Genomic DNA, 12500 nt, shown 5'->3' with positions numbered 1-12500 from the left:
TGTTGATATGTGAGCGGCCCTGGAAGAGAGAGTTGAGGAAAAGAGGGAAGAAGAGAGGAAAAGAGAGAAGCGGTTTTACAGAGAGAATACAGAAATACAGAGAGAGAATATGAGAAAGACATAGGCTTATCTCTTTTTCATATTCTCCCTCTCGCAACTTTCTTTGGCGCTGTATTTCTTTACTCGTGCCCCTTTAGGCTCATTCATACTCCAGGGTGGAGTGAGCAGCTATCAATCACCGTGGTGTATTTTCTAAAGTCAGAAAACGACAACATTGCGTCATTAGCCGCGGTGAAGAGGCTTCACCTCCACTTGTTATCACCTAAAAAAGTGATAGCTCATCACCTAAAAAGGTGAAGAGCTATCTCTTCACCTGGAGTATGCATGAGCCTTTACAGTAAGAGGAAGCATAACCCTAAGGGACGGTGATGTGCGTTATTAAGCGGCATCGATCCCATAGCCTGAAGGGACAGCTGCACGTTTCTAAGCAACATCGATCCCAGAAAAAAAGCCATCCTTGAGGCAGCCATCCCTTTGGGTTATGGTATCGATGTCGCTTAGAAACAAGCAAGCCTGCTTCTAAGCAACATCGTTTCTGTTACTTCAAGTGAGCAAATCCTGCTCAGTACCTTTACCATAATATGGAAAAAAAAGGTATTGGTATGTATTCAAAAATAAAGCACCCGTACTCGGTCATGAAAAAGTGATGGTGTCAGTTTTACTAATATTAGGGGACCTGAGAGACAGATGTCAGTAGACCCAGGATTTCTAGCCCCTGATAAGACAGAAAGAGATACTTGCTTCCTCCAGGTACAGTATGTAATGTATATTCTCTGTGTGTGTGTGTGCGTGCGTGCGTGCGTGTGTTTGTGTGATCGTACCTTTAATGAGCTTATGATGGAGAGTTTAGAGCCCCATGCATGCAGCCAAGCAGGTCAATGTATTTATAGGCTGACTGTTTACCTGTCACTTTGTTGGTGCTGGTGTGACGGAGAGAGTCGCAGCCCCAGCCTTGAAGCCTCAAAAGTCTAGTATCTGCTCTCGTTCCATAGGGATATCCCTTTGGAGTAATGGTTAAGATATTGGACTTTCACGCGGGAGACCCGGGATCAAAACCGGGTGGGGAGGTTCGGATCACCTCCGTTACATTGGAGTTCCAGCGTGGCTCAGCCTGAAGCCCAAACAGCCTAATATCTTCCCTGGCGACGGGGGGATTCCCTCGATTCTTAGTGCTAGATCTCAGTTCAGTCAGTTCTAACCAAAATGGCTATTATCTCAACGTTTTCATTGCAACATAATCACTAAAATATCATCACTGTCGGGCAGAAACCTTGTATCGCAAGTTTCAAATGTGTACGTGTTTTGGTAAAGCAAAGCCCTGCTTCATCATACAAGACTGTCGCGCAAAATTAGTGAAAACAGCCGATCTACAAGCACACAACGCCTCACGGTGCGAGGCGTTGTGTGCTTTTAGATCTGCTGTTTTCACTAGTTTAGTACATTTTATAGATGATAAATACAAAACGAACGGTTTTGGACATACAAGGTTTCCACCCGACAACGACAATATGCTATAAGTCATATTGTTATAGCACAATATGCTATAAGCCAAAAATCTCAACATCTACTTCACCTCCATGGCCAAAAATCTGGTCAATAAACTGCCCGCTCCATCTGGGCTGTTTGGTGTTAGGCACATCTTGAAATTCTACAGGAACCTTGGGGTATGCAAAGACAACTTTAAACTTGCCACGGTGACAACTGATGAAGTGTTTAAAAAACTGCGCACCCTACCTCAATTCAAGGCCGCTGGCCATGACAAAATCGCCCCCAAATTTCTCATAGACTCAGCTGCCACCATTGCCCCAATCTTTACCCATATTATTAATCTATCTATCAAGCAGGGTTATGTCCCCCAGGACTTCAAATTAGCTAAGGTAACCCCCCTGCACAAAAAAGGCAGTAAACTTGACCCTGGCAACTACAGGCCAATCTCAATCCTTAGTTCCATCTCTAAGGTAAGGGAAATAATTGTCTATGAACAGGTGGCTAAATATCTTGAAGAGAATAAACTGATCTACGAGTTCCAGTCTGGCTTCAGAGAGTCCCATTCCACAGATACATGCCTCATTTATTTGAATGATTACATCAAATGTGAAATTCACGATGGCAAATATTGCGGCATGGTCATGCTGGACCTCCAGAAGGCATTTGACACTGTCGATCATTCTATTCTGATTGAAAAACTCAAAGCTATTGGTCTTGACAGCACAGCAGTGAGATGGATGCACTCTTACTTGGTGGGGAGGAACAGATGGTGGAAGTCAACGGAACCCTGTCCCCCCCCCCCCCTCCCAGTAAACTGTGGAGTACCTCAAGGGATTATACTAGGACCACTGTTGTTCTTAATATACGTAAACGACATGTCATCTGCAATCTGTTTCTGTTCGCGGATGACTCGGCTCTCCTAGTCTCAGGCAGAGACATATTGCAGGTTGAAAAGGCCCTTAACTGTGAACTAAACATGATCTGCACCTGGCTCAATGACAACAGACTCTCAATTCACCTAGGTAAAACTGAATGTATCCTCTTTGGATCTAGTCAGAAACTTAGCCTAGTTGAGAACTTCACAATTAAAGTAGGTGACACTGTGATAGAAAGAAAAAAACACATCTGCTACCTGGGTTGCATCCTGGAGGCTAACCTATCCAGTGAAAAAATTACTACCAAGACGTTTCTTGCAAAAGGTTGCCCCGCTGATCAATATTAAATCTCGAAAGACACTAGGAGGTGCTCTTATTGGGCCCCTCATTGATTACAGAGTCCTTGTCTGGTATCGCGACGCCCCAGCTGCCTTAAAGTTAAAGCTCCAAACAGCCCAGAACAAACTAATTAGGGTTGAGCTTGGTCTTCCTCCTCAGACCCACCTTACCGATCATCACCACGAAAGCGTGGGGTGGCTCACAGTAGCTGACAGTGTACAGCATCTTGCTATGGGCCTGGTGTACAAGATACACTACACCTCCAAGATACCCATGTACCTGACAAACTACTTCATAAAGGTCAAGGATGTTCACGATCACAACACCAGAGGCAGCTCCACTAATCATCATCAACGTAGATTTAACACTAAACAAGGCTCTAACTCGTTCTCCTGCTATACCATCAACATGTGGAACGCCCTTCCACAAGCCTTAAAGGAGAGCAAATCCCTAGCCTCCTTCAAAATTGGTATGAAAAGTCACCTTCAGACAGCTGCTACCCGTGACTTGTAAATAGACTAAACCCCCATGCCCGCCCCCCTTTTCTTTTTTTTCTGCCTTTGTATTTGATGTTATGCTTTTGAAACTGATATTATCCTAGATAAAGTACTATGTTCTATCTGTCTGTCTTTCAATGTTATATGAGATACTTAAAGTGTGGTTCCTGTGGAAATAAGCCTCAGCTTTCTAGGATCTCCTTTTAGTTGGACTTGTACCAGTGATTTGTACTGTCATGAAACTGTACTTTTTTCTATTGCAAACTTCAAATAAATTCTTCAATCAATCAATAAATATAATGTGCTGGGAGTGAAAATTATAATGTAGGGGGGCCTCGGATTAAAAAAAATATTTATGGGGTGTCCTGAGACAAAAAGGTTTGGGAACCCCTGCTGTACAGTATACCGGCATATGATGTTACTGTGTAGTGGGCGATACAAATGTTACTGCTGCTGGTGCATACTGTTGTATTACTGTTGGTATGCAGTATTTGGTGTATATATATACAGGACACATATGCAAGGGATAATAAACCCAGATGGGGATTAGAACACGAAGTGGGAGGGTCTTTATCACCGAAGCTTATAGCCTTTGTGCTATAAGCTTGAAAGATAAATAAAAGGTTCAATAAGTCCTGTGTTCAAGAGAAAAGTAATTAAACAATCAAAGCACATGGCTGCTGTTGACAAACATGTAGATGCAAAAATATTCATTATTTTCGTAACGATTATGCTATGGTATTTATTATTATCCACTTATAGAATGCTTCACTGCTGCACTGCTCTAGGTACTATAAACAAATATCAGATACATATTGTATACTGTATCTGTCCGCAACCTGAAAGCAAACTTTACCTGCTCGAAGGTTTTATTTACCAGCCGGGAGCAGGTGGGCAAGCCTTAGTGTCAATGCCTGAAAGGTACTTAGTTAATTTCCGCCACTGAATAAGAGGAGTTGTGGAGAAAATCATCTTGGTATCTTATTCTGCTACTTAAAATTGTGATTTTCAAGTCTTTTCTTTTATGTGTGTTTCTCTTTGGTTCCTGCCCTCTGCCTCCCCGTAGGAGCTGCACAGATATCTTCTGCTGTTTGATCTTCATCCTCATCATCTTCGCTTACATCGCTCTCGGGATAGTGGGTGAGTCCACTTGCACAGCATGTGCACACACGTGCACACGCGCGTACACACGCACACTGCTGAGTGGGGGAGAAGTGTCTTTGATCAGAATGTTTTTAGAATATACCCTCCAGTATGTTCACTCACTCACGCACGCTCACATGCACGCCCGCAAACGCACACACACGCACGCACGCCCGCACACACACACACACACACACACACACACACACACACACACACACACACACACACACACACACACACACATATGATTTTATACCTCCACAACCCAAAGCTTACGAGCATAGAAACTCTTGGAGGCGTACACGTATACATTTACACATTTGTACCAAATACGACAACAACATACACAAATACACGTACACACCTAGAGTACAGTTTGTATTTCCCTCTCTCTCTCTCTCTCACACACACACACACACACACACACACACACGCTCACGCACACCACTAGGCTGTGATACAACATAGCACAAGCATTGTGGTGTAGCTATACGCAGCATGTGGTCCCTAATTGAGCTACAGAGAGAGGAAGAGAATGAGTGAAAACACAAGAGTAAAGAGTACCGTAAAAACAGTGTTTCTTTTTAACTTTCTCTAAAGTATGCAAATCTTTGTCTTATGGAGACACAAATGCATTTGTGTCTCCATCGGGAATCAATGTGGTACGATAATCAAATTATTGGCAGGATTGCGACAAAAACTAAAAACTATTATTGAACTCCATGGGGAGTTGAATTGAAGTCTCCATGGGGTGAGTAATCGATAGAAATAAGTCATTTTGGGGGTGAACTTATCCCTAGCAGTGTGAATGTTTGTGTATATGTGACTGTGAATGTGTGTGCATGTGTGTGCATGTGTGCGTGCTTGCTTGCGTGCAAAATAAATGCATGCGTGTGTGTGTGTGTGTGTGTGTGTGTGGGTGGTTGGTTGGTGTGAAGCAGTATGTTGTTGCTGTAAATTGTGTTATAACAACCAGTCAAGTAGCATGGCTTTACACTTATAAAGTGCATCTGATCTGACCTCATTCCTCATCATGTGGAAAGATCAAAGAGTTTTCCTTTTGACGTCAGAGAAACAGGACCATGCGTCATGCATCGGGAAATATGGGCCAGCATCAGTGTTGCATAATAATTTCACGACACTATCCAGTGTTTCCCACGGGATTCAATGTTATTCAAGATTCACGATTCGTATTTGTTGCATCACATTTTGGTACGCTAGAGTAAAGTTGAGTATTTTTTTCTCCTCAACCTTGAAGCAACAATATAAATTAAAGATTGCAAAAAGAAAGTAGTAAGATGAAAATAATCATAGCACACTGAATATTATTTTAAAAATATATGTGTGGCTATCACAATGAGACACAATATTTAATTAGAAGTTTGCCCTCACACCTGTACGTGGCACCGCCATTCCGACCAACATGTCTATCTATGGTCATAGTGATGGATCCTTTGTCAGACCCATTGTACCCGTCTGTCTGTGTCCCTTTTGTGCCCATATATGGAGATATCTGTATCTGTCAGTCCTTGTCCCTTCATGCCCATGAATGGAGATCCCTGATGTCATCAGTATATGCCCATATATTGGAATGCCCATGTATGGGCATATTCGTTGGATCGGCGGTTCTGGACAACTGGATATCCAATCTACTCACTATGAAGTATGTCGGTCCCATAAACACGCCATACTGTATTGGGCATAGCGTTCGGATCTGTGGCTCTGGACAACCGGATCTCTGTATCTGTTAGTCCTTGTCCCTTTTATGACCATATATGGATATCGCTAATGTCATCACCAGTATATGCCCATATGGGCAATTTGGGCATTCCCCCTTTTGTGCCCATTTATGGAGCTGACTGATTTGTTTGCGGCTTATGCCATGACAAGACAACTCATTGAGTTTAGATAACACACTCAATTTGGGTGTACATGGATTAGGAACTCCTTATATGGTTATGGCTGAGTCAGAGGGACGTTGGAGATCTTTCCGTCCGCAGGATGGTGCGCCCGCCGCCCTCCCATTCACCAATTTTAATATAGGATTAAATATATCACCCCCCTAAAAGCAGCAATGTTTCCCACTATAGGCATGTCAGAAACACAGTAACAAAGTAAACGGAAAGTAACTGTCAGAGTGACACAGTCATGTGCTCACTGCTCACACACTTACATTTTGTCAGACTCAGCCACAATAGTGGCTGTTTACCTGTCAGTTATGTGTCCTGTCTTGCTGTCAATTATTTGTCGGGTGTTACATTGGTGCCGTGATCCACCAATGTAACACCAATGTAGTTGACACTTGGCAGCTGTCCATGTACTCAGGTCAACACAAAGCAATGTGAAGTTGTAGTTGTATAATGGAGTTGCCGGTGAAGCTCCCCCCTCAGTTATCAGTATTCACTTTCAGTTCGACCTTGTCTGAGCTCTTTTTTGGAGATTTCTGGCTCCCTTACCCATCCAAACCTTTTGCCCCAGTATATCAGCACAGCAGAAATGCCTGTCTGAACATGTTATCCAGTTTGTCATGAGGTAAAAAAAAAAAGAAAAAAAAAAGGAAAATTAACAACAACATCACAACCATCCAAGGTAGACCTATACCTCCAAGGTATAGTGACAATGCTGGTTTCAAAATAGTAAGTGTGATAACTGACTGCAGACAAAAACACGTACCGAATATTGAGTCTCTGCCATAATAGTTGTGCAAACCTGCTAGAACATCTCTGTTCTAGAATTTAATTGATTGATTGATTGATTGATTGATTGATTGATTGATTGATTGATTGATTGAATGCTTTATTAAAGGTACACCATGCATCACCGGCTGATGTTTCGTTTTCGCTTGCTATCTTTTGTACACAGTACAGTCATGGTACCGCAAATGAAAATAGCCTTCCCAAGGTTCAAGGTTCAAGCGGTTCAAAATTGACCGAGATGTGGTCATAATGCCCGAGTGGGCTTACCATGGATTTGTGCGCTCCGTACATGCGCTTGTTAAGAGCCGAAGTCGCGTATTAGCTTGATCTCGTTTGATAGGGAGACAATACAGTCACGGCTGGTACCGCTAATGAAAACAGACTTCTCAAGGAATATGTGGAAAATGTTATTTTTAAAATCGGATCACATTGACTGAGATGTGGCAGAGTCAATCTGCTGTGTCCTTATACAACCAAATGGACCGGCGTTGGGAAGCCACTGATATGACGAGGCGTGCTCTGTGGCAAAATAAAAATGTATTTTTGTTCTAAAGACGTGGTCTGACCACCTCTAAACGGTATGCCTTCATTTTTTCAAGTCAAGGTTCTGATGCCTTAACTTAAGACCTGGAGGTGTGGCAAATGTTGCTCAAAGATTTGCACAAATGTTCACGTTTCTTTTCATAAATAGCAGATCTACAAGCTTTGCCAGTGCAGCAGCATCGGAGTGCTCCTGCAGTCTTATACGTACATAGAAATATAATCAGTCGGGCTCAGCGTCTGTATCTATCCAACTCTTATCTCTTTCTGAAATCAGCCGATATTCACAGCACAAAGTTTGATAAAGATAAAGAAATCTGATGGAACGATCGACAGATAGGAAAAGTTAAAGTAGAGTGAAGTGCATTTAGAGAGAGAGAGAGAGAGAGCAGAGGAGGCGTGCATATTCTTCGGTTTTCAAATATGCAACTCACATTTTAAATGATTAATTGGATGTCTATCACACTGGGTGACAAAAAGTAAGAGAGAAGAAGGGGAGATAAAGAGAAAGCTGAGGACAGAGTGAGAGAGCGAGACTGCAGGAAAAGAGAAGGGTAAAATAAAATAAAAGACAGCTAAGGAAGGGAGAGATAGAATGACAGAAAGGAGTCAGTAGGGAGATTCATCTTCAGCCTTTTGGGTAATAGAAAGATGGATGTGAGAAAGACCATAAGAAATTCACTTTGTTGCCTTTTGCCTTTGCAAAGTACACAATGCCCATGCCATGCCAATAAAGCATCCACTAAACTGGAAAACTTGAGAAGAGATTGAAAATGGAATGAGTAGTGTGTGTGTGTGTGTGTGTGTGTGTGTGTGTGTGTGTGTGTGTATGTGTGTGTGTGTGTGTGTGTGTGTGTGTGTGTGTGTGTGTGTGTGTGTGTGTGTGTGTGTGTGTCTGTCTGTCTGTCTGCCTCTCTAGCCTGGTTACATGGGGACCCCAGGAAGGTGCTCCATCCTACAGACAGCTATGGACAGTTCTGTGGTCAGACAATCAACGCGTAAGTCCACAACTCTACATGCAGCATTTAGGCCTGTCACTATTACATAATGGCAATTATTTGGTCATAATCGTTTCCATGTTGAAAAAAAATTCATACATTTTCAAACATTTTTCAAAAATAGTGGAAACAGCAGATCTACAAGCTCACAATGTGTGTCGCATCATGACGTGTTGTGAGCTTGTAGATTGGTTATTTCTACTATCAATGTTCGTTTATAAGTATAAGGTTGTCAAATATGTCAGTAATTTCTTTGTTTATTTAGGTTATGCGTCATATCTGCCATGTGCAACTTCAAACAAAAACACAATTAATCATTAATCGCAATTAATCGTCATGTAAAATATCATAATAGTGATAGCCCTAGCAGCATCCTTGCATTCTAATGATTAGACCTGCTCTCCTCAAGCGTTAGACCTAACAACACCAATGAATGTTTTTGTATGGCCTTTTTGCTTTAGATCTCCGTGTGTGGTGGGGGACATTGTGACATTTAATTATGCTTCCATCTCTGGATGGCTAATTACCCGACATTAGTAGAATTGACACTCCCATGGGCCTAAGGTTTAGGGTTAGGGTTAGAGATAGGGTTAGTGTCGGAATGGAGACATGTCGGAAAGGAGACATGTCGGAGTGGAGAGATGCACTCCTCAAAACCATCTCTTGTAATTGGGACGTGTCTATGATTTTCATGTTTCATTTCATGTTGTTTTAGTAAAGCAATAAGCCATGCAAGGTCTCAGTTTACCTCTATATGATAATGGCTGAGGGAGTCGGAGGCACTCTGCCAGCATGCTCACTATGCATCAGCCATTGTAAACTAGGTAAACTGCGACCTCTAGTGGCTTATTGCTTTCATCTATTCTGAAAGCCTGGCTGGGATGCTGCTGCATTCTCATGTCTGACTGGACGTGACTGGTCAGTGTAGTAATTCCCGCTGATGACGTTAACTGATGGCTGATTGACAGACCGTTACCATGGAGGTGATGAAAATGAATCGTCCTCAGCAGGCTGCAGTACAGTGATAAGGGATCCATGTTTGTCAGTGTACTGGCAGTGCATGAATACGTGTGTGTGTGTGTGTGTGTGTGTGTGTGTGTGTGTGTGTGTGTGTGTGTGTGTGTGTGTGTGTGTGTGTGTGTGTGTGTGTGTGTGTGTGTGTGTGTGTGTGTGCGTGCGTGCGTGCGTGCGTGCGTGCGTGCGTGTGTGTGTGTGTAAACAGTTTTAAAAGAGAAACAGACTTAGGTGAAGACTGAGATGCTCAGTCAATCCCATAAATGTTTGTGTTGGAGAGACATCTATTGGTGGTTTGTAGTAACATGATCCCAGGTTCTCAGCAGGCTAATGTATTGATTTTGAGTTGTGTCTAATGTACATGTACATGTACTGTAGAGTGAGAAATCAGGTCACTTGTGATGCACAATGACTAGAGTGTGTTTAACAAGACATGCTCACAAGGCGAGGGTACATTTTCATACTTAAAGGAACCTGTGTGAAGCAAGACTTCACTCTTAGTGGGTGTATTGCGGAGGAGCACACATACAGAATCACGCAAACTGCTCATCTGAACGACTTCACACATGGTGGGTGTATTGCTGAGGATGCAAGGGAAAGTGCAGCGTTGAGTGTATAGTCCATCAGATCAGCGTTTCTCATGAAGCGACCGACTCTGGCATGAGGTTACAGGTTACACTGTACTTGACAGCTTAGTCTCGCGAGGCCAGACTGTTGCCTCCGGCAAACGGAAAGAGAAACGTTGAGTGCGAGATAAAGCGGATGTGACGCAACCGCTCCCTTGGTGCAGTAGCAATAACATGTCCTACTGGAAGCGTTCTGTCTCCTTTCAACATCTTTTGGGGCATTATTTTGTCTTTCTCTGGTGTTGTTGGTGTTACCTCCATGATGTTTTCAAACGTTTTCTTAAACTATACACCCATAACAAGAATATGCCGCTCGAATGACTTTGTCTGAGCTATTGTGTTTCTGTTGTTTCCAATGGGACTACAGTTCAGTGCAGCAGTGGCTACTTCCGATACTCGCCGTTCGGGAGCTGCCGTTCCAGAGATTGTGGAATAGTTGTCTGGCTACGCGAGACTATTGACAGCTTGACTGCTTTATTTGACAGGAAAGAGACAGGATGGCGTTCAACACAGGTCCTGAGACAAAACTGAATGGTGTCGTGTTTATGTATGGAGAGGCTATGCGTATGCATAACGTGAATGGCAAATCGAGTGGCAAAGTGAGTTATAGCGTAGTTTAACGTTGTTTAATGCAATCAGATAGGACTTTTCTTTTTTGGATGAATGGGCTGTCAAGGCCAGAAAGTAGTTTTTTTTTGCCACTCAGTAGGCGTTCCCGCATAACTTACGGGTATAATGATGATGTTACGTGCCTACCCTATTATCGTGTGTTAGTTGAGCTCGGAGGAAACTACAGACTTGGGAGTGGAATGGGTGCCATGGCATTGGTCCAAAGGTTCATTAGTCCGAAGGTTCATTATTCCGAATTTGTTAAGAATACTATGCCTAACTCTAACCCTAACCCTAACCTCAGTAACCCTAACTAAATTCGGACTAATGAACCTTCGGACTTATGGGCAGTCCCCGTGGAATGTGCACAGTATACTGCATCAGGTTAACATACTGTAACAAAGATGCATTTCTAATGTGAGAGAGCTTGTGTTTTTATGATTTGACAGGAAAAAACCAATCCTGTTCTATTTCAACATCCTTAAATGTGCCAACCCAGCTGTGTTAATCAACCTCCAGTGCCCTACCACTCAGGTAAAAAATACAAATAAAAAACAGTACTTTTTGAGTACTTTAGCATTTTGTGTTTTTGCCCCCCTCTTCCACTTTCTTTTTAATGTGCATTTGATATGGATAAATTAAGCACATGTGTAAACCATGAAATGAGGGCAGACGTGCCCTTGTGTATTACTGTTGTCTAGCAACAGAATACAAAATAGTGCACAGTGAATAGAATACAATTATAGAATACAATAGAGACCTTATTGTAACCTGGCAATTTGCTTCACTGTGGTAGAATTGAAAACAACTTCTAAAAAATGTAAATGTACAAACAATTATATAAAAAGTGGAGACTCTCTGTTCCTCTTTCAGATGTGTGTGACAAAGTGCCCAGACAGATTCTCCACCTACTCAGACATGCAGCTGCAGCACAAACTGAGCAAGAGTTACTGGGACTATTATAAACAGTTCTGTAAGCCTGGATTCAATAACCCCAATAAGGTATCATAGTATTTATTATAATACACAATTATTAAACATTTGACAACGTCTATAAATGGCTGGGAATGCCACAAGACCTATTGTATAATGGTATAAGATATGCTGTAACTTGTTGATGGTTGTGTAGACATATTGTACATAGTGATTCATTAAGCTCTAAAATAGTGTGCAAAGGTTTATAATACCATTTGCAGTCTACTTTACCTAAATAATTAATAATCAAGCAATATTATGATTGAGGATGTTTACTGTTATTATTGCAACAACAGTGGTGATGAATAATCTTAGTGACGCTAACGGAACTCTTCACAAGCACACAACCACATCACTACAATTGACATGTAAGCAACTACCAGATACAGTATGCGAGAGACCCACATTTGTTAACATGGATATGTAACCAGTTTGTGTCGAAATCACATTTAATACCAGGATTTAATTTACCACAATATTTGCATTAGAGAGCTAAAGACATAATAAATGAACAATTAAATTGTATTTAAGAATAATAACGTCATAAACGTTTACTCCCATTACATATTTGTGTATTTTCAAGCTTCTCTCACTTATATGTTTATCTCTCTCTTCCAGCCAGTATCTCAGGTTCTAA

The 12500-nt window shown here is 42.0% G+C and overlaps 1 protein-coding gene across 1 annotated transcript in view; it reads left to right on the top strand.

The window, feature by feature from the left end:
• LOC308284986 (choline transporter-like protein 5-A) overlaps nucleotides 1–12500 on the top strand; it is a gene marked incomplete at both ends in the record, with an annotated part of 36408 nt that overhangs the window by 8124 nt on the left and 15784 nt on the right. The window contains 5 exons of the mRNA XM_080725707.1: nucleotides 4326–4399; nucleotides 8561–8639; nucleotides 11338–11422; nucleotides 11762–11890; nucleotides 12482–12500. The exon at nucleotides 12482–12500 is cut by the window's right edge and continues 42 nt beyond it. Of these exons, the coding sequence (XP_080581833.1) occupies nucleotides 4326–4399; nucleotides 8561–8639; nucleotides 11338–11422; nucleotides 11762–11890; nucleotides 12482–12500 (386 nt within the window). The remainder of the gene's footprint in view (nucleotides 1–4325; nucleotides 4400–8560; nucleotides 8640–11337; nucleotides 11423–11761; nucleotides 11891–12481) is intronic.

Source organism: Nannobrachium achirus (genome assembly GCF_963921795.1).
Source record: "Nannobrachium achirus genome assembly, chromosome: 5".
NCBI lineage: Eukaryota > Metazoa > Chordata > Actinopteri > Myctophiformes > Myctophidae > Nannobrachium > Nannobrachium achirus.
The sequence above is the reverse complement of the archived record's forward strand: the minus strand, read 5'-3'. Positions and strand labels throughout refer to the sequence as shown.